General features: G+C 44.8%; 1 protein-coding gene and 1 pseudogene across 1 annotated transcript in view; one reads left to right on the top strand and one right to left on the bottom strand.

Moving 5' to 3' along the window:
* The window catches only part of LOC124019559, a 47,522-nt pseudogene extending 43,399 nt beyond the window's left edge, over positions 1–4,123 (top strand).
* A 7,194-nt stretch (positions 4,124–11,317) lies between these two features.
* The window catches only part of LOC124019558 (ADP-ribosylation factor-binding protein GGA2-like), a 28,138-nt gene continuing 16,955 nt past the window's right edge, over positions 11,318–22,500 (bottom strand). Inside the window, exons 10-17 of the mRNA XM_046334923.1 lie at positions 16,489–16,611; positions 15,785–16,048; positions 15,511–15,572; positions 15,101–15,222; positions 14,857–15,014; positions 14,308–14,477; positions 13,521–13,631; positions 11,318–11,981 (exon numbers count right to left, since the gene is read on the bottom strand). Of these exons, the coding sequence (XP_046190879.1) occupies positions 11,865–11,981; positions 13,521–13,631; positions 14,308–14,477; positions 14,857–15,014; positions 15,101–15,222; positions 15,511–15,572; positions 15,785–16,048; positions 16,489–16,611 (1,127 nt within the window). The 3' untranslated portion in view covers positions 11,318–11,864. The remainder of the gene's footprint in view (positions 11,982–13,520; positions 13,632–14,307; positions 14,478–14,856; positions 15,015–15,100; positions 15,223–15,510; positions 15,573–15,784; positions 16,049–16,488; positions 16,612–22,500) is intronic.

Here is a 22,500-nt window from a genome sequence, read left to right as displayed (position 1 = left end):
TCTACTGTCTTCTCTTTATCAATGACTATATAACTAACTATAAATCTACTGTCTTCTCTTTATCAATGACTATATAACTAACTATAAATCTACTGTCTTCTCTTTATCAATGACTATATAACTAACTATCAATCTACTGTCTTCTCTTTATCAATGACTATATAACTAACTATCAATCTACTGTCTTCTCTTTATCAATGACTATATAACTAACTATCAATCTACTGTCTTCTCTTTATCCATGACTAACTATCAATCTATGGTCTTCTCTTTATCATTGACCATCTATATAACTACAATCTATGTCTTCTCTTTATCAATGACTATATAACTAACTATAAATCTACTGTCTTCTCTTTATCAATTATATAACAACTATGATCTACTGTCTTCTCTTTATCAATGACTATATAACTAACTATAAATCTACTGTCTTCTCTTTATCAATGACTATATAACTAACTATAAATCTACTGTCTTCTCTTTATCAATGACTATATAACTAACTATCAATCTACTGTCTTCTCTTTATCAATGACCATCTATATAACTAACTATCAATCTACTGTCTTCTCTTTATCAATGACTATATAACTAACTATCAATCTACTGTCTTCTCTTTATCAATGACCATCTATATAACTAACTATCAATCTACTGTCTTCTATTTATCAATGACCATCTATATAACTAACTATCAATCTACTGTCTTCTCTTTATCAATGACTATATAACTAACTATCAATCTACTGTCTTCTCTTTATCCATGACTAACTATCAATCTATGGTCTTCTCTTTATCATTGACCATCTATATAACTATCAATCTATGGTCTTCTCTTTATCAATGACTATATAACTAACTATACATCTACTGTCTTCTCTTTATCAATGACTATATAACTAACTATAAATCTACTGTCTTCTCTTATCAATGACTATATAACTAACTATCAATCTACTGTCTTCTCTTTATCAATGACCATCTATATAACTAACTATCAATCTACTGTCTTCTCTTTATCAATGACTATATAACTAACTATAAATCTACTGTCTTCTCTTTATCAATGACTCTATATAACTAACTAAATCTATATCAATGACTATATAACTAACTATCAATCTACTGTCTTCTCTTTATCAATGACTATATAACTAACTATAAATCTACTGTCTTCTCTTTATCAATGACTATATAACTAACTATAAATATAATCAATGACTATATAACTAACTATCAATCTACTGTCTTCTCTTTATCAATGACAATGACTATATAACTAACTATACATCTACTGTCTTCTCTTTATCAATGACTATATAACTAACTATAAATCTACTGTCTTCTCTTTATCAATGACTATATAACTAACTATCAATCTACTGTCTTCTCTTTATCCATGACTATATAACTAACTATCAATCTACTGTCTTCTCTTTATCAATGACTATATAACTAACTATAAATCTACTGTCTTCTCTTTATCAATGACTATATAACAACTATAAATCTACTGTCTTCTCTTTATCAATGACTATATAACATCTCTATATCAATGACTAACTAACTATCAATCTACTGTCTTCTCTTTATCAATGACTATATAACTAACTATCAATCTACTGTCTTCTCTTTATCCATGACTAACTATCAATCTATGGTCTTCTCTTTATCATTGACCATCTATATAACTATCAATCTATGGTCTTCTCTTTATCAATGACTATATAACTAACTATAAATCTACTGTCTTCTCTTTATCAATGACTATATAACTAACTATAAATCTACTGTCTTCTCTTTATCAATGACTATATAACTAACTATAAATCTACTGTCTTCTCTTTATCAATGACTATATAACTAACTATAAATCTACTGTCTTCTCTTTATCAATGACTATATAACTAACTATCAATCTACTGTCTTCTCTTTATCAATGACCATCTATATAACTAACTATCAATCTACGGTCTTCTCTTTATCAATGACTATATAACTAACTATCAATCTACTGTCTTCTCTTTATCAATGACCATCTATATAACTAACTATCAATCTACTGTCTTCTATTTATCAATGACCATCTATATAACTAACTATCAATCTACTGTCTTCTCTTTATCAATGACTATATAACTAACTATCAATCTACTGTCTTCTCTTTATCCATGACTAACTATCAATCTATGGTCTTCTCTTTATCATTGACCATCTATATAACTATCAATCTATGGTCTTCTCTTTATCAATGACTATATAACTAACTATACATCTACTGTCTTCTCTTTATCAATGACTATATAACTAACTATAAATCTACTGTCTTCTCTTTATCAATGACTATATAACTAACTATAAATCTACTGTCTTCTCTTTATCAATGACTATATAACTAACTATAAATCTACTGTCTTCTCTTTATCAATGACTATATAACTAACTATCAATCTACTGTCTTCTCTTTATCAATGACCATCTATATAACTAACTATCAATCTACGGTCTTCTCTTTATCAATGACTATATAACTAACTATCAATCTACTGTCTTCTCTTTATCAATGACCATCTATATAACTAACTATCAATCTACTGTCTTCTATTTATCAATGACCATCTATATAACTAACTATCAATCTACTGTCTTCTCTTTATCAATGACTATATAACTAACTATCAATCTACTGTCTTCTCTTTATCCATGACTAACTATCAATCTATGGTCTTCTCTTTATCATTGACCATCTATATAACTATCAATCTATGGTCTTCTCTTTATCAATGACCATCTATATAACTAACTATCAATCTACTGTCTTCTCTATCAATGACCATCTATATAACTAACTATCAATCTACTCTCTTCTCTTTATCAATGACCATCTATATAACTAACTATCAATCTACTGTCTTCTCTATCAATGACCATCTATATAACTAACTATCAATCTACTTTCTTCTCTTTATCAATGACCATCTATATAACTAACTATCAATCTACTGTCTTCTCTATCAATGACCATCTATATAACTAACTATAAATCTACTGTCTTCTCTATCAATGACTATCTATATAACTAACTATCAATCTACTGTCTTCTCTATCAATGACTATCTATATAACTAACTATCAATCTACTGTCTTCTCTTTATCAATGACTATATAACTAACTATCAATCTACGGTCTTCTCTTTATCAATGACCATCTATATAACTAACTATCAATCTACTGTCTTCTCTATCAATGACCATCTATATAACTAACTATCAATCTACTGTCTTCTCTATCAATGACCATCTATATAACTAACTATCAATCTACTGTCTTCTCTATCAATGACTATCTATATAACTAACTATCAATCTACTGTCTTCTCTTTATCAATGACTATATAACTAACTATCAATCTACTGTCTTCTCTTTATCAATGACCATCTATATAACTAACTATCAATCTACTGTCTTCTCTATCAATGACCATCTATATAACTAACTATCAATCTACTGTCTTCTCTTTATCAATGACCATCTATATAACAAACTATCAATCTATTGTCTTCTCTTTATCAATGACTATATAACTAACTATCAATCTACTGTCTTCTCTTTATCAATGACTATATAACTAACTATCAATCTACTGTCTTCTCTTTATCAATGACCATCTATATAACTAACTATCAATCTACTGTCTTCTCTTTATCAATGACTATATAACTAACTATCAATCTACTGTCTTCTCTTTATCAATGACCATCTATATAACTAACTATCAATCTACTGTCTTCTCTTTATCAATGACTATATAACTAACTATCAATCTACTGTCTTCTCTTTATCAATGACTATATAACTAACTATCACTCTACTGTCTTCTCTTTATCTTCCCAGTTTGAGCTGGCACTGGAAGATGTGGAGCCCAACCACAACCACATACAACAACTCAACGGGTCCAACCACATGGTCAGACAGGAGAACGGAAACCAGGAAAATTCAAAGGAGGACCATGTTGAAAAGATGGAGGAGAACCATGTTGAAGAGGTGGAGGAGAACCATGTCGAGGAGGAGGAGGAGGAGGAGGAGAACCATGTTGAAGAGGAGGAGGAGAACCATGTTGAAGAGGAGGAGGAGGAGGAGATCCATGTTGAAGAGGAGGAGGAGAACCATGTTGAGGAGGAGAACCATGTTGAAGAGGTGGAGGAGGACCATGTTGAAGAGGAGGAGGAGGACCATGTTGAAGAGGAGATAGAGGACCATGTTGAAGAGGAGGAGGACCATGTTGAAGAGGAGGAGGAAGAAGACCATGTTGAAGGGGAGGAGGAGGAAGACCATGTTGAAGAGGTGGAGGAGAACCATGTTGAAGAGGTGGAGGAGAACCATGTTGAAGAGGAGGCAGAAGAAGATAGAGGAGATGAGGATGTCAAAGATAATGGGGATGTGGAGAACAAAAATGGAGAACAAGACTGTGTTGGGGAAGAGCAGAAGGAAGGAGAAGAAGAGGAGGAGGAGGAAGAAGGAGGGGGACAGGAGGAGGAAGAAAGAGAGGAACAGCAGGAAGAAGGAGAGGAAAAGAAGGAGAAAGAGGAGGAGGAGGAGAAAGAAGGAGAGGAGGAGGAGAAAGAAGAGGAGGAGGAGGAGGAGAAAGAAGAGGAGGAGGATGAGGAGAAAGAAGGAGAGGAGGGGGAGAAAGAAGAGGAGGAGGAGGAGAAAGAAGGAGAGGAGAGGGAGAAAGAAGAGGAGGAGGAGAAAGAAGGAGAGGAGGGGGAGAAAGAAGAGGAGGAGAATGAGAAAGAAGACGAGGATGAGGAGGAGCAAGAAGGAGAGGAGGGGGAGAAAGAAGAGGAGGAGGATGAGAAAGAAGAGGAGGATGAGGAGGAGGAGGTGGGGAAGAAAGAAGGAGTAGAATGAAAGAGAGGAAAAGGAGGAAGGAGATGAGGAGATCAAAAAAAGAAGAATAGATAAAAGAGAGAAGAGAAGCTAAATCAGACCCAGTGAATGAGAGATGGAGGAAGAGGAGGAGAGATGGAGGAAGAGGAGGAGAGATGGAGGAAGAGGAGGAGAGATGGAGGAAGAGTAGGAGAGATGGAGGAAGAGTAGGAGAGATGGAGGAAGAGGAGGAGAGATGGAGGAAGAGGAGGAGAGATGGAGGAAGGGGAAGAGAGATGGAAGAAGAGAGGTGGAGGAAGAGAGATGGAGGAAGAGAAGGAGAGATGGCGGATGAGGAGGAGAGGTGGAGGAAGAGGAGGACAGATGGAGGAAGAGGAGGAGAGATGGCGGATGAGGAGGAGAGGTGGAGGAAGAGGAGGAGAGATGGAGGAAGAGGAGGAGAGATGGCAGATGAGGAGGAGAGATGGAGGAAGAGGAGGAGAGATGGAGGAAGAGGAGGAGAGATGGAGGAAGGGGAAGAGAGATGGAAGAAGAGAGGTGGAGGAAGAGAGATGGAGGAAGAGGAGGAGAGATGGCGGATGAGGAGGAGAGGTGGAGGAAGAGGAGGAGAGATGGAGGAAGAGGAGGAGAGATGGCGGATGAGGAGGAGAGGTGGAGGAAGAGGAGGAGAGATGGAGGAAGAGGAGGAGAGATGGCGGATGAGGAGGAGAGATGGAGGAAGAGGAGGAGAGATGGCGGATGAGGAGGAGAGGTGGAGGAAGAGGAGGAGAGATGGAGGAAGAGCGATGGAGGAAGAGGAGGAGAGATGGCGGATGAGGAGGAGAGATGGAGGAAGAGCGATGGAGGAAGTGTTGCAGGTGTGAGGCAGCTAGCTAGTAAACATTTTCCCACCGTGGAACAAAGTGATGTCACCTGCCCTGACACCCGAGGCAGTGTCTGCCTCGCCCCAACCAAGGCCCTGACACCCGAGGCAGTGTCTGCCTCGCCCCAACCAAGGCCCTGACCCCCGAGGCAGCGTCTGCCTCGCCCCAACCAAGGCCCTGACCCCCGAGGCAGTGTCTGCCTCGCCCCAACCAAGGCCATGGGCTGTGTCCCAAATGCCAACCTATTCCCTTTATACTGCACAAAGGGCTCTGGTCAAAAGTAGTGCACTACATAGGGAATAGGTTGGCATTTGGAATGCACTCATTCAGTCTTCATGACCTGTAGCCTTTGTACATGGAGACCACTGCCACCAGGGGGAACCTTCTTTTAACAGCTCTTTTGTAGCACTACGGACTATTAAGACTGTAACACACACTGTAACACCCACCGGCCAGCACATGCAAAACAATAAACAGCTCGTTCGGACTCCATTGGACTATTGAACATGAAGACGGGTGAAGTTGCCCCCTAGACACTGATCTTGGGTCAGTTTGACATTGTCCCCCCCACCACCCCCACTAATAGTTAAGGTTAGGATTAGGGGAGGGGGAAGCTGATCCTAGATCTGTACCTATAGGGGATTCTGGAGCAAGAACACACTGGAACACTTTATTTGGATGCACAGTCTGAGCATCAAGAAAGAAAATAACCCAATATAGAGGTTAAAGGTCACGTTGATCCCTGCCACCATAGAGATGTTAAGAGATCGCAAACATTGTATTCTGTCCCATTATGGCGTCTGTGAGCGCACAGACGACCATAATGCACAGACTGTGGCCATCTCCAATTTGAAGTAGTTCATTTTTTTCTTCTTCTACTCCTTGTATGAGTTGGTAAACAAACTGAAAGGGTGCGTACTGCCACCTGGAGGGTGTTATTTAAACAGGCACAAAGCCAAGGTTGGCGATTCACTGCCACCTGCAGTTATGGAACGTTTGCTCACCGGTATAATTCATTGGCTGATCCCCCCCCCCCCCCCCCCCCTGATGACCTCGATGGAATTATGTGATCCTTCCTTTAACCCACAGGATGTCCTGCCCAGTTGACTACTTCAAAATGGTGAAAGTCCTCAATGTTACTGCCCATGCTAAAACAGGCTTTTGGGCACACTAAAATAGATAGATAGTCCTCTATCTATCTTGATAGGACTTATAGGCTGTCTACCAAATGGGCCCTGGTCGAAAGTAGTGCACTACATAGGGAATAGGGTGCCATTGGCCATAGGGCCCTGGTCGAAAGTAGTGCACTACATAGGGAATAGGGTGCCATTGGCCATAGGGCCCTGGTCGAAAGTAGTGCACTACATAGGGAATAGGGTGCCATTGGCCATAGGGCCCTGGTCGAAAGTAGTGCACTATATAGGGAATAGGGTGTCATTTGGGACCCAGGTATGGACTTATAAGTGTTGGTGTATGTATACTTCATATCTAAGAGACAATCGTAACCCAAGACTCGTCTGGAGCTGCGTTCAACTGGACTTCTTTTCTTCCATTTTTGTCGGAATTGAAAAAAATAAATGCAAAGAGAGAGGAACCGTCTGTACCCTGAGGTCATAGTTCATCCTGTACCCTGAGGTCATGGTTTATCCTGTACCCTGAGGTCATAGTTCATCCTTTACCCTGAGGTCATAGTTAATTTATTCTGAGGTCATGGTTTATCCTTTACCCTGAGGTCATAGCTCATCCTGTACCCTGAGGTCATAGTTCATCCTTTACCCTGAGGTCATAGTTTATCCTTTACCCTGAGGTCATAGTTCATCATTTATTCTGAGGTCATAGCTCATCTTTTACCCTGAGGTCATAGTTCATCCTTTACCCTGAGGTCATGGTTTATCCTTTACCCTGAGGTCATAGTTAATTTATTCTGAGGTCATAGTTCATCATTTACCCTGAGGTCATAGTTCATTTATTCTGAGGTCATAGTTCATCCTTTACCCTGAGGTCATAGTTCATCCTTTACCCTGAGGTCATAGTTCATCCTTTACCCTGAGGTCATAGTTCATCCTTTACCCTGAGGTCATAGTTCATCCTTTACCCTGAGGTTATAGTTCATCCTGTACCCTGAGGTCATAGTTCATCCTTTACCCTGAGGTCATAGTTCATCCTTTACCCTGAGGTCATAGTTCATCCTTTACCCTGAGGTCATAGTTCATCCTTTACCCTGAGGTCATAGCTCATCCTTTACCCTGAGGTCATGGTTTATCCTTTACCCTGAGGTCAACAGTAGTGCACTACAGAGGGAATAGGGTGCCATTCCGGTCAACAGTAGTGCACTACAGAGGGAATAGGGTGCCATTCTGGTCAACAGTAGTGCACTACAGAGGGAACAGGGTGCCATTCCGGTCAACAGTAGTGCACTACAGAGGGAACAGGGTGCCATTCCGGTCAACAGTAGTGCACTACAGAGCGTAGGGTGTAATTTGGGACGCCGCCGGGGTCTTCCACCACCTCTGTTGTTTTGTATATCTGTATCTGTCACTTCATCAGACAGACCCACCCTGCTGCATATCTGCATTAAATATTTAACAATAAATATGTCTGCTAAATGTAGATAAAATAACTGACTGTGATCTTCCTGGGGGGGGGGGTGTACCAATATTAAGTGTACACTCATACACTTGTTCACTACTTCCCACCAATCTCGGAGGACAGGAGAACACAGGGAGAGACCATTCCCTGACCACGTGGGGGTGTGGAGGGAGAGACCACCCACTGGTGGCCCGGGGTTGCGGCAGTGGCTCGTCAAATGGAACTGACATGTCATTTCGGGGAGGAAGGAGAGACCATCGGCAAATCCAGTCAGGGATGAATTGATTGGATGAAAAAGCTCCGTGGGCAGAACTTTGTGACAGGCCAGTGTGAGAGGTTTACTACAGGGAGAGTCAAATCAGAACATGTCTTACGGGTGGTAGGATGGAGGGCATTTACACACGGGTTGTGACCCATAAGGTTGACAGTTTGAAGGGTTGTGACCCATAAGGTTGACAGTTTGAAGGTTTGTGACCCATAAGGTTGACAGTTTGAAGGGTTGTGACCCATAAGGTTGACAGTTTGAAGGGTTGTGACCCATAAGGTTGTGACCTATAAGGTTGACAGTTTGAAGGGTTGTGACCCATAAGGTTGACAGTTTGAAAGGTTGTGACCCATAAGGTTGACCGTTTGAAGGGTTGTGACCCATAAGGTTGACAGTTTGAAGGGTTGTGACCCATAAGGTTGACAGTTAAGGGTTGTGACCCATAAGGTTGACAGTTTGAAGGGTTGTGACCCATAAGGTTGACAGTTTGAAGGGTTGTGACCCATAAGGTTGACAGTTTGAAGGGTTGTGACCCATAAGGTTGACAGTTAAGGGTTGTGACCCATAAGGTTGACAGTTTGAAGGGTTGTGACCCATAAGGTTGACAGTTTGAAAGGTTGTGACCCATAAGGTTGACCGTTTGAAGGGTTGTGACCCATAAGGTTGACCATTTGAAGGGTTGTGACCCATAAGGTTGACCGTTTGAAGGGTTGTGACCCATAAGGTTGACCGTTTGAAGGGTTGTGACCCATAAGGTTGACAGTTTGAAAGGTTGTGACCCATAAGGTTGACCATTTGAAGGGTTGTGACCCATAAGGTTGACCATTTGAAGGGTTGTGACCCATAAGGTTGACCGTTTGAAGGGTTGTGACCCATAAGGTTGACCGTTTGAAGGGTTGTGACCCATAAGGTTGACAGTTAAGGGTTGTGACCCATAAGGTTGACAGTTAAGGGTTGTGACCCATAAAGTTGACAGTTTGAAGGGTTGTGACCCATAAGGTTGACCGTTTGAAGGGTTGTGACCCATAAGGTTGACAGTTTGAAGGGTTGTGACCCATAAGGTTGACCGTTTGAAGGGTTGTGTCCCATCAAATCAAATCAAATTTTATTTGTCACATACACATGGTTAGCAGATGTTAATGCGAGTGTAGCGAAATGCTTGTGCTTCTAGTTCCGACAATGCAGTGATAACCAACAAGTAATCTAACTAACAATTCCAAAACTACTGTCTTATACACAGTGTAAGGGGATAAGGAACATGTACATAAGGATATATGAATGAGTGATGGTACAGAGCAGCATACAGTAGATGGTATCGAGTACAGTATATACATATGAGATGAGTGTGTAGGTTGACCCATAAGGTTGACCGTTTGAAGGGTTGTGACCCATAAGGTTGACAGTTAAGGGTTGTGACCCATAAGGTTGACAGTTAAGGGTTGTGACCCATAAGGTTGACAGTTAAGGGTTGTGACCCATAAGGTTGACCGTTTGAAGGGTTGTGACCCATAAGGTTGACCGTTTGAAGGGTTGTGACCCATAAGGTTGACAGTTTGAAGGGTTGTGACCCATAAGGTTGACAGTTTGAAGGGTTGTGACCCATAAGGTTGACCGTTTGAAGGGTTGTGACCCATAAGGTTGACAGTTTGAAAGGTTGTGACCCATAAGGTTGACAGTTTGAAGGGTTGTGACCCATAAGGTTGACAGTTTGAATCCCAGTTGTGACTTTTGTTTTACAACTTTAACTAAACACCTTTTTAATCTACTGATGTTCTAAATGAGTCATTGACTGGTGCTTTCCCCCCTGCTAGTGCAGTGGACTAGGAACTGGGATAGGGACCAGAAGGTTACAGGTTCTAATCTTGTGGACTAGGAACTGGGATAGGGACCAGATTACAGGTTCTAATCTTTTGGACTAGGAACTGGGATAGGGACCAGAAGGTTACAGGTTCTAATCTTGTGTACTAGGCACTGGGATAGGGACCAGGTTACAGGTTCTAATCTTGTGGACTAGGAACTGGGATAGGGACCAGGTTACAGGTTCTAATCTTGTGGACTAGGAACTGGGATATGGACCAGGTTACAGGTTCTAATCTTGTGGACTAGGAACTGGGATAGGGACCAGAAGGTTACAGGTTCTAATCTTGTGGACTAGGAACTGGGATAGGGACCAGAAGGTTACAGGTTATAATCTTGTGGACTAGGAACTGGGATAGGGACCAGAAGGTTGCAGGTTCTAATCTTGTGGACTAGGAACTGGGATAGGGACCAGAAGGTTACAGGTTCTAATCTTGTGGACTAGGAACTGGGATAGTGACCAGAAGGTTACAGGTTCTAATCTTGTGTACTAGGCACTGGGATAGGGACCAGGTTACAGGTTCTAATCTTGTGGACTAGGAACTGGGATAGGGACCAGAAGGTTACAGGTTCTAATCTTGCGGACTAGGAACTGGGATAGGGACCAGAAGGTTGCAGGTTCTAATATTGTGGACGAGGAACTGGGATAGGGACCAGAAGGTTGCAGGTTCTAATATTGTGGACTAGGAACTGGGATAGGGACCAGAAGGTTACAGGTTCTAATCTTGTGGACTAGGAACTGGGATAGGGACCAGAAGGTTAAAGGTTCTAATCTTGTGGACTCGGAACTGGGATAGGGACAAGAAGGTTACAGGTTCTAATCCTGAATGACCACAGAAGACTTCCAGATAAGAACAGCATTCTATGTTTTATTGATCACAGATTTCAGAGTGTCGTATCTGAGGCATCAATCAATCAATCAGACGATGAACAAAAACACAACAAGCAGCTCACACAGGAGCCAGGTGAACAACAGGTCAGTAGCAGAGGCACCTGGTTCACCTGGTCTAGTTTAGTATAAAAAGGTGGAGAAACGTAACCCAGATGGGTCATTTGGCACCGAGTTGAAAGCCGGGTCAATCAGACAAACACAAGAACACACAAATGGACACACCCACACCTCACACCAGACTGGTGTCCCAGAGCCTACTTCAAATACTAAATAAATATCCGTTTTAAGAACCTCCAAGGATGACCGCATATCAAAAGTAAATACACACGCATCACAGATCACATGACCAACTACATGACATCATGGCGGACAAGGCAGCAATCGCAGAGGGTTCCACATTATGCTGCAGAACCTTTCTCTATCAGGTACCAGAATATTTATCTGTCAGGTTCTAGAATGTCTCTCTCTCTCAGGTTCTAGAATTCCATGCAGGGTTTTCTCAGATCAGAGGCCCATCCAGGAGACCCAGTCAGGGAAGTCCTCCACCTCTCCCATCTCACTGAGGCTCTGCTCTCCATCACCGTGGACCAGGGTCAGCTTGTAGCGCAGACGTACCTTACGCTGGAGGGAGATAACAGACAAACCATCACCATTCTAATCAAACACACCTTACGCTGGGAGGGAGATAACAGACAAACCATCACCATTCTAATCAAACACACCTTACGCTGGAGGGAGATAACAGACAAACCATCACCATTCTATCAAACACACCTAACACTGGAGGGAGATAACACACAAACCATCACCATTCTAATAAAACACACCTAACGCTGGAGGGAGATCACACACAAACCATCACCATTCTAATAAAACACACCTAACGCTGGAGGGAGATAACACACAAACCATCACCATTCTAATCAAACACACCTAACACTGGAGGGAGATAACAGACAATCCATCACCATTCTAATCAAACACACCTAACGCTGGAGGGAGATAACAGACAAACCATCACCATTCTAATCAAACACACTGACGCTAGAGGGAGATAACAGATGCTGGGAGGGAGAGAACACACAAACCATCACCATTCTAATCAAACACACTGACGCTAGAGGGAGATAACAGACGCTGGAGGGAGATAACAGAAGCTGGAGGGAGAGAACACACAAACCATCACCATTCCATCAAACACACTGACGCTAGAGGGAGATAACAGACGCTGGAGGGAGAGAACACACAAACCATCACCATTCTAATCAAACACACTGATGCTAGAGGAAGATAACAGACGCTAGAGGGAGATAACAGACGCTGGCGGGAGATAACACACAAACCATCACCATTCTATCAAACACACCTGACGCTGGGAGGGAGATAACAGACGCTAGAGGGAGATAACAGACGCTGGGAGGGAGATAACAGACGCTGGAGGGAGATAACAGACAAACCATCACCATTCTATCAAACACACCTAACGCTGGAGGAAGATAACAGACGCTGGGAGGGAGATAACAGACGCTGGGAGGGAGATAACAGACGCTGGGAGGGAGATAACAGACGCTGGGAGGGAGATAACAGACGCTGGGAGGGAGATAACAGACGCTGGGAGGGAGATAACAGACGCTGGGAGAGAGATATCAGACAAACCATCACCATTCCATCAAACACACTGACGCTAGAGGGAGATAACAGATGCTGGGAGGGAGATAACAGACGCTGGGAGGGGGATAACAGACGCTGGGAGGGGGATAACAGACGCTGGGAGGGGGATAACAGACGCTGGGAGGGGGATAACAGACGCTGGGAGGGGGATAACAGACGCTGGGAAGGAGATGACAGACAAACCATCACCATTCTATCAAACAAACCTGACGCTGGGAGGGAGATAACAGACGCTGGGAGGGAGATAACAGACAAACCATCACCATTGTCAACAAGCCACTTGACATTAACAGTTAATAAACTCTTGAGATCCGCAGCTTTTCCCCTCAATACCAACGCCAGGGAGACTGCCTTTAAAAGACACATTGTTGACAGTGAAGTTCACTTGTTGTTGATGATGAGCCTTATGAATGAATGCCGGCCAAGTCACAGGTCCGACGGTAACAAGACAATGTGTTTCCAGCGCGTCAGGTTGAGCAGTAGACTCACCCTGTGTGGGTTGGAGAGGAGCAGTATCTGTGAGAGGGCAGCAGGGGGCAGCAGAGGGTTGTAGGAGGGGAGGTCATTCCCTGAAGACGACTGGAGCTTCACTGTCATGGTCTGGAGGACAGACAGGGAGATCAGTCGGCTGGCCAGTGAGCCAGCCAGTCATTCAGTCAGCCAGTCATTCAGTCAACCAGCCAGTCATTCAGTCAACCAGCCAGTCATTCAGTCAACCAGACAGTCATTCAGTAAGATCAATGACTCAATCAATGAATCAATCAGTCCATCAAATCAATCAGTCCAGGGTTCCCACACCTTCTTAATTAAACATCAAATTCAAGGACTTTTCAAGGACTTTCCAGGCCCAATTCCCTCAAATTCAAGGACTTTCCAGGCCCAATTCCCTCAAATTCAAGGACTTTCCAGGCCCAATTCCCTCAAATTCAAGGACTTTCCAGGCCCAATTCCCTCAAATTCAAGGACTTTCCAGGCCCAATTCCCTCAAATTCAAGGACTTTCCAGGCCCAATTCCCTCAAATTCAAGGACTTTCCAGGCCCAATTCCCTCAAATTCAAGGACTTTCCAGGCCCAATTCCCTCAAAGTCAAGGACTTTCCAGGCCCAATTCCCTCAAATTCAAGGACCCGTGGGAACCCTGACAGTTAGTCATTCAATCAGTCAACCAGTCATTGATGGAAACAAAGGATTCATTAGACGAGGAGAGAGATTGTTTAAAGTTAGAAAATGTAGGGGTTTTAAAATGTCTTGTCCATATTTGGGCGTTTGTCTGTTACCTTGGGAACGGCAGCCTGAAACAGGATGTCTTTAACAGGAAGTGCGGAGGTGTTCACCGTGGAGACGATAACCACAGCAACATTAGGGTGTCCCGGGGGCGGGTCTTTGGCAAAATGGAGGGAAACATGGACGCCATTCTGGTCGTACACTGTGATTGGCTCCAATCGACCTATCGGAGACATTCAGGAAATGAACACCTCAGACGTGCCAACAGAGAACAGATGACTTGAAATAGAAAAGACCAGAGGTATCCATTTACATGAATGACTACAGACAACTGTAGTGACAACACTAACTGCTAGTGTGCATCCAAAATGGCTCCTTAGATCGTGCACCCATAGGGCTCTGGTCAAGAGAAGTGCACTATAAAGGAATTAGGATGCAATTTGGGACACACACCTATTCTGTGTATTACTGTGTTTAAAATATCTTAAGAAAAGGACAAAAACTAGGGCAGTGTTCCAAATGGTTCCCTTTGATCAGTTAGCCCTGGTTAAAAACAGTGCACTCTATAGGGAATAGGGTGCCATTTTAGGACAAAACCTTACTTGGTTTAATGGATTCCAGCGGGACGTGGATCTCTGCTAAGGATTCTGGGAGATTGAAACCCTCTGATTTCTCTGGAGATCCTGACTCTGTCATTGGCTGACTCTGTGAGTTTGATGGTGATCCTGACATCACAATTGGACGATTCTGAAGGCACGCCCTGACAGGAAGAAGAAAAGATTGAATCGTCACGGTAACTATGTCACTCGCTCTCTTTCTCAATCCATCCATGCATCCATCCCTCACCAGTCTGTTCCATTTGACGAGCCACTGCCGCAACCCCGGGCCACCAGTGGGTGGTCTCTCCCTCCACACCCCCACGTGGTCAGGGAATGGTCTCTCCCTGTGTTCTCCTCTCCTCCTCTCATCTGAAATAAAGGGGGGTGGAGAATAGGCATCTGTGTTGAAGAGGAACAAATCAGTGTAAATATGATTTGGTGTTGTTGTGAACCCCATGGGCCCTGGTCAAAAGTAGTGCACTATGTAGGGAATAGGGTGCCCTTCTGGTCAAAAGTAGTGCACTATGTAGGGAATAGGGTGCCCTTCTGGTCAAAAGTAGTGCACTATGTAGGGAATAGGGTGCCATTCTGGTCAAAAGTAGTGCACTATGTAGGGAATAGAGAGCCATTTAGGGCGCATCCAGAGGTAACTGGTACCTGGAGTAGTTCATGGTAGTACGTGCTGCTCTGGCTTTGAGACGATGCTGGTTTATCCAGCCCTGAATAAAGAACACACGTCTCCCTGTTAGACACAGAACCACATCACGAACACAAACACGTCAACACAAACACCACTACAGTCCAGATACAGGAAGTGAATACTGTTCCACAACACATCTGGATCATGATGACATCACAGCAGAAACATCCACATGAAAAGTGTGTGTGTGGGGGGGGGGGGCTTTCTAAAGAAACAGGAACCTGTACGAACCTGTCACGTCCAGATCGATTAGAGATAGGGGAGTACTGTTGAGCCGTTGACGGGAGAGAGGAGAGGAAGGAGGGGAGGAAGAGGAGGGAGGAAGGGTGCCAAGCCGAGGCTGGGGGGTAGAGGAGGAGGACAAGAAGGAGACGTGGTGGGGAGGTGAGCCGGGGGAAGACATGTCTTTAGAAGGTGGTCTATGTGTCTGTGGAGAGTCCAGGGCTGACAGGTCTATTAGATGGTAACTCTTTATCTCTCTGGGGCTGCTGGGACCTGGGGATGGAGACTATATGAAAATACAACCACTGAGATTCACACTGAAACAACACGTCCTCTATGATGTCACACTACAACACTAAAACAGAACACTAGAACACACAGGTAGGTTCTCTGTCCTAGGGATAGAGTCAACACTAGAACAGAACACAGAACACTAGAACACACAGGTAGGTTCTCTGTCCTAGGGATAGAGTCAACACTCCACTGACATGACAACACATTCAGACTGAAAAACACTACACCACTACACCACTACAACACACACAAGACAGCTTAGTTACAGGAGCCCCAGCGCATGTTTAAAAAAACAAACGTAAAACCTTGGAGGGGGAGGAACAAACACAAGACAACACACCCTGTTAGTAGACCTGTACACCCTGTTAGTAGACCTGTACACCCTGTTAGTATGAGTGGTGTAGAGAGGACAGATGTACCGTTGTTTATGGAGGGCTCTCCACGTCCTCCTCCTCTCATCCTGCTGCTCTCTCTCCCCCCCATCATGTCTCTATACATGTTGACCACCAGGGTCAGCTCATCGTTGGCCCTCAGGATCTGAGCTGGAATGGAAGGAACACAACATGGAAGACAAGGATGAACAGAACATCAAATACAGTAAATAGGGCAGCAGGTAGTCTAGCAGTTAGAGCATTGGGTCAGTAACCAGCAGGTAGTCTAGCAGTTAGAGCATTGGGTCAGTAACCAGCAGGTAGTCTAGCTAGCAGTTAGAGCATTGGGTCAGTAACCAGCAGGTAGTCTAGCTAGCAGTTAGAGCATTGGGTCAGTAACCAGCAGGTAGTCTAGCTAGCAGTTAGAGCATTGGGTCAGTAACCAGCAGGTAGTCTAGCAGTTAGAGCATTGGGTCAGTAACCAGCAGGTAGTCTAGCTAGCAGTTAGAGCATTGGGTCAGTAACCAGCAGGTAGTCTAGCTAGCAGTTAGAGCATTGGGTCAGTAACCAGCAGGTAGCCTAGCTAGCAGTTAGAGCATTGGGTCAGTAACCAGCAGGTAGTCTAGCTAGCAGTTAGAGCATTGGGTCAGTAACCAGCAGGTAGTCTAGCAGTTAGAGCATTGGGTCAGTAACCAGCAGGTAGTCTAGCAGTTAGAGCATTGGGTCAGTAACCAGCAGGTAGCCTAGCAGTTAGAGCATTGGGTCAGTAACCAGCAGGTAGTCTAGCTAGCAGTTAGAGCATTGGGTCAGTAACCAGCAGGTAGTCTAGCTAGCAGTTAGAGCATTGGGTCAGTAACCAGCAGGTAGTCTAGCTAGCAGTTAGAGCATTGGGTCAGTAACCAGCAGGTAGCCTAGCAAGCAGTTAGAGCATTGGGTCAGTAACCAGCAGGTAGCCTAGCTAGCAGTTAGAGCATTGGGTCAGTAACCAGCAGGTAGCCTAGCAAGCAGTTAGAGCATTGGGTCAGTAACCAGCAGGTAGTCTAGCTAGCAGTTAGAGCATTGGGTCAGTAACCAGCAGGTAGCCTAGCTAGCAGTTAGAGCATTGGGTCAGTAACCAGCAGGTAGCCTAGCTAGCAGTTAGAGCATTGGGTCAGTAACCAGCAGGTAGCCTAGCTAGCAGTTAGAGCATTGGGTCAGTAACCAGCAGGTAGTCTATCAGTTAGAGCATTGGGTCAGTAACCAGCAGGTAGTCTAGCTAGCAGTTAGAGCATTGGGTCAGTAACCAGCAGGTAGCCGAGCTAGCAGTTAGAGCATTTGGGTCAGTAACCAGCAGGTCAGTAACCAGCAGGTAGTCTAGCTAGCAGTTAGAGCATTGGGTCAGTAACCAGCAGGTAGTCTAGCTAGCAGTTAGAGCATTGGGTCAGTAACCAGCAGGTAGTCTAGCAGTTAGAGCATTGGGTCAGTAACCAGCAGGTAGTCAGCTAGCAGTTAGAGCATTGGGTCAGTAACAGCAGGTAGTCTAGCTAGCAGTTAGAGCATTGGGTCAGTAACCAGCAGGTAGTCTAGCTAGCAGTTAGAGCATTGGGTCAGTAACCAGCAGGTAGTCTAGCTAGCAGTTAGAGCATTGGGTCAGTAACCAGCAGGTAGTCTAGCTAGCAGTTAGAGCATTGGGTCAGTAACCAGCAGGTAGTCTAGCTAGCAGTTAGAGCATTGGGTCAGTAACCTAGCTAGCAGTTAGAGCATTGGGTCAGTAACCTAGCTAGCAGTTAGAGCATTGGGTCAGTAACCTAGCTAGCAGTTAGAGCATTGGGTCAGTAACCAGCAGGTAGTCTAGCTAGCAGTTAGAGCATTGGGTCAGTAACCAGCAGGTAGCCTAGCCCAGCTAGCAGTTAGAGCATTGGGTCAGTAACCAGCAGGTAGTACCAGGTAGTCCAGCTAGCAGTTAGAGAATTGGGTCAGTAGCCCAGCTAGCAGTTAGAGCATTGGGTCAGTAACCAGCAGGTAGCCGAGCTAGCAGTTAGAGCATTGGGTCAGTAGCCCAGCTAGCAGTTAGAGCATTGGGTCAGTAGCCCAGCTAGCAGTTAGAGCATTGGGTCAGTAGCCCAGCTAGCAGTTAGAGCATTGGGTCAGTAGCCCAGCTAGCAGTTAGAGTATTGGGTCAGTAACCTAGCTAGCAGTTAGAGCATTGGGTCAGTAACCAGCAGGTAGTCTAGCAGTTAGAGCATTGGGTCAGTAACCAGCAGGTAGTCTAGCTAGCAGTTAGAGCATTGGGTCAGTAACCAGCAGGTAGCCTAGCTAGCAGTTAGAGCATTGGGTCAGTAACCAGCAGGTAGTCTAGCTAGCAGTTAGAGCATTGGGTCAGTAACCAGCAGGTAGTCTAGCTAGCAGTTAGAGCATTGGGTCAGTAACCAGCAGGTAGTCTAGCTAGCAGTTAGAGCATTGGGTCAGTAACCAGCAGGTAGTCTAGCTAGCAGTTAGAGCATTGGGTCAGTAACCAGCAGGTAGCCTAGCTAGCAGTTAGAGCATTGGGTCAGTAACCAGCAGGTAGCCTAGCTAGCAGTTAGAGCATTGGGTCAGTAACCAGCAGGTAGCCTAGCTAGCAGTTAGAGCATTGGGTCAGTAACCAGCAGGTAGTCTAGCTAGCAGTTAGAGCATTGGGTCAGTAACCAGCAGGTAGCCTAGCTAGCAGTTAGAGCATTGGGTCAGTAACCAGCAGGTAGCCTAGCTAGAAGTTAGAGCATTGGGTCAGTAACCAGCAGGTAGCCTAGCTAGCAGTTAGAGCATTGGGTCAGTAACCAGCAGGTAGCCTAGCTAGCAGTTAGAGCATTGGGTCAGTAACCAGCAGGTAGTCTAGCTAGCAGTTAGAGCATTGGGGCAGTAACCAGCAGGTAGTCTAGCTAGCAGTTAGAGCATTGGGTCAGTAACCAGCAGGTAGTCTAGCTAGCAGTTAGAGCATTGGGTCAGTAACCAGCAGGTAGTCTAGCTAGCAGTTAGAGCATTGGGTCAGTAACCAGCAGGTAGTCTAGCTAGCAGTTAGAGTATTGGGTCAGTAACCAGCAGGTAGTCTAGCTAGCAGTTAGAGCATTGGGTCAGTAACCAGCAGGTAGTCTAGCTAGCAGTTAGAGCATTGGGTCAGTAACCAGCAGGTAGTCTAGCTAGCAGTTAGAGCATTGGGTCAGTAACCTAGCTAGCAGTTAGAGCATTGGGTCAGTAACCTAGCTAGCAGTTAGAGCATTGGGTCAGTAACCTAGCTAGCAGTTAGAGCATTGGGTCAGTAACCAGCAGGTAGTCTAGCTAGCAGTTAGAGCATTGGGTCAGTAGCCCAGCTAGCAGTTAGAGCATTGGGTCAGTAGCCCAGCTAGCAGTTAGAGCATTGGATCAGTAACCAGCAGGTAGCCGAGCTAGCAGTTAGAGCATTGCTAGCAGTTAGAGCATTGGGTCAGTAGCCCAGCTAGCAGTTAGAGCATTGGGTCAGTAGCCCAGCTAGCAGTTAGAGCATTGGGTCAGTAACCAGCAGGTAGTCTAGCTAGCAGTTAGAGCATTGGGTCAGTAACCAGCAGGTAGCCTAGCTAGCAGTTAGAGCATTGGGTCAGTAACCCGCAGGTAGCCTAGCTAGCAGTTAGAGTGATTGGGTCAGTAGTCTAGCTAGTAGTTTGAGCATTGGGTCAGTAACCTAGCTAGCAGTTAGAGCATTGGGTCAGTAACCTAGCTAGCAGTTAGAGCATTGGGTCAGTAACCAGCAGGTAGTCTAGCTAGCAGTTAGAGCATTGGGTCAGTAGCCCAGCTAGCAGTTAGAGCATTGGGTCAGTAGCCCAGCTAGCAGTTAGAGCATTGGATCAGTAACCAGCAGGTAGCCGAGCTAGCAGTTAGAGCATTGGGTCAGTAGCCCAGCTAGCAGTTAGAGCATTGGGTCAGTAGCCCAGCTAGCAGTTAGAGCATTGGGTCAGTAACCAGCAGGTAGTCTAGCTAGCAGTTAGAGCATTGGGTCAGTAACCAGCAGGTAGCCTAGCTAGCAGTTAGAGCATTGGGTCAGTAACCCGCAGGTAGCCTAGCTAGCAGTTAGAGTGATTGGGTCAGTAGTCTAGCTAGTAGTTTGAGCATTGGGTCAGTAACCTAGCTAGCAGTTAGAGCATTGGGTCAGTAGTCTAGCTAGCAGTTAGAGCATTAGGTCAGTAGCCTAGCTAGCAATTAGGGCATTGGGTCAGTAGCCTAGCTAGCAGTTAGAGCACTGGGTCAGTAGCCTAGCTAGCAGTTAGAGCATTGGGTCAGTAGCCTAGCTAGCAGTTAGAGCATTGGGTCAGTAGTCTAGCTAGCAGTTAGGGCATTGGGTCAGTAGCCTAGCTAGCAGTTAGAGCATTGGGTCAGTAGCCTAGCTAGCAGTTAGATCATTGGGTCAGTAGCCTAGCTAGCAGTTAGAGCATTGGGTCAGTAGCCTCGCTAGCAGTTAGAGCATTGGGTCAGTAGCCTAGCTAGCAGTTAGAGCATTGGGTCAGTAGCCTAGCTAACAGACATAGCATTGGGTCAGTAGCCTAGCTAGCAGTTAGAGCATTGGGTCAGTAGCCAAGCTAGCAGTTAGAGCATTGGGTCAGTAGCCTAGCTAACAGACATAGCATTGGGTCAGTAGCCTAGCTAGCAGTTAGAGCATTGGGTCAGTAGCCTAGCTAGCAGTTAGAGCATTGGGTCAGTAGCCAAGCTAGCAGTTAGAGCATTGGGTCAGTAGCCTAGCTAACAGACATAGCATTGGGTCAGTAGCCTAGCTAGCAGTTAGAGCATTGGGTCAGTAGCCTAGCTAACAGATTAGACTCATAAATAGTTCATTATGGATCTGGGAAACTGCTTCTAACATAAATGACAAGAACAAAACAAAATAGTAAATTTATAGGAGGCACATGACCTAACGTGAAGAGAAGTTACTGACCTAGAACATATTAAATCTCCACCCGCTACAGCCAGAAGACTGGCCACCCCCAAGAGCCTGGTTCCTCTCTACCTGGTACAGCCAGAAGACTGGCCACCCCCCAGAGCCTGGTTCCTCTCTACCTGGTACATCCAGAAGGATGGCCACCCCCCAGAGCCTGGTTCCTCTCTACCTGGTACATCCAGAAGACTGGCCACCCCCAAGAGCCTGGTTCCTCTCTACCTGGTACAGCCAGAAGACTGGCCACCCCCCAGAGCCTGGTTCCTCTCTACCTGGTACATCCAGAAGGATGGCCACCCCCCAGAGCCTGGTTCCCCTCTACCTGGTACAGCCAGAAGACTGGCCACCCCCAGAGCCTGGTTCCCCTCTACCTGGTACATCCAGAAGACTGGCCACCCCCCCAAGAGCCTGGTTCCTCTCTACCTGGTACATCCAGAAGGATGGCCACCCCCCAGAGCCTAGCTCCTCTCTACCTGGTACAGCCAGAAGACTGGCCACTCCCCAGAGCCTAGCTCCTCTCTACCTGGTACAGCCAGAAGACTGGCCACCCCGCAGAGCCTGGTTCCTCTCTACCTGGTACAGCCAGAAGACTGGCCACTCCCCAGAGCCTAGCTCCTCTCTACCTGGTACAGCCAGAAGACTGGCCACCCCGCAGAGCCTGGTTCCTCTCTACCTGGTACAGCCAGAAGACTGGCCACCCCCCAGAGCCTGGTTCCTCTCTAGGTTCCTTCCTAGGTTCTGGCCTTTCTAGGGAGTTTTTCCATGCTACAGCATTGCTTACTCTTTGGGGTTTCATGGCAGAGTATCTGTGAAGAACTTTGTGATAACTGCTGATGTAAAAATGTCTTTATAAAATATCTCTGACCAATTGATTGATAAGACAGAACGCTCCGGCACTCAGAATAGTAATGGTGATTATTGATTCAAAGTTTTACTGAGGAATCATCTTTGCTCATAGGACACGTTTAGTTGTGTGAATAGATCCCAGATTATCTGGATACATAGAGACTAAATGATCAACGTAGATCCGGATACATAGAGACTAAATGATCAACGTAGATCCGGATACATAGAGACTAAATGATCAACATAAATCTGGATACATAGAGACTAAATGATCAACGTAGATCTGGATACATAGA

This window comes from Oncorhynchus gorbuscha, unplaced genomic scaffold (assembly GCF_021184085.1).
Source record: "Oncorhynchus gorbuscha isolate QuinsamMale2020 ecotype Even-year unplaced genomic scaffold, OgorEven_v1.0 Un_scaffold_631, whole genome shotgun sequence".
In the NCBI taxonomy this organism is placed as follows: domain Eukaryota; kingdom Metazoa; phylum Chordata; class Actinopteri; order Salmoniformes; family Salmonidae; genus Oncorhynchus; species Oncorhynchus gorbuscha.
Note: the sequence above shows the minus strand (reverse complement) of the source record. Positions and strands in the feature narration are given on the sequence as shown.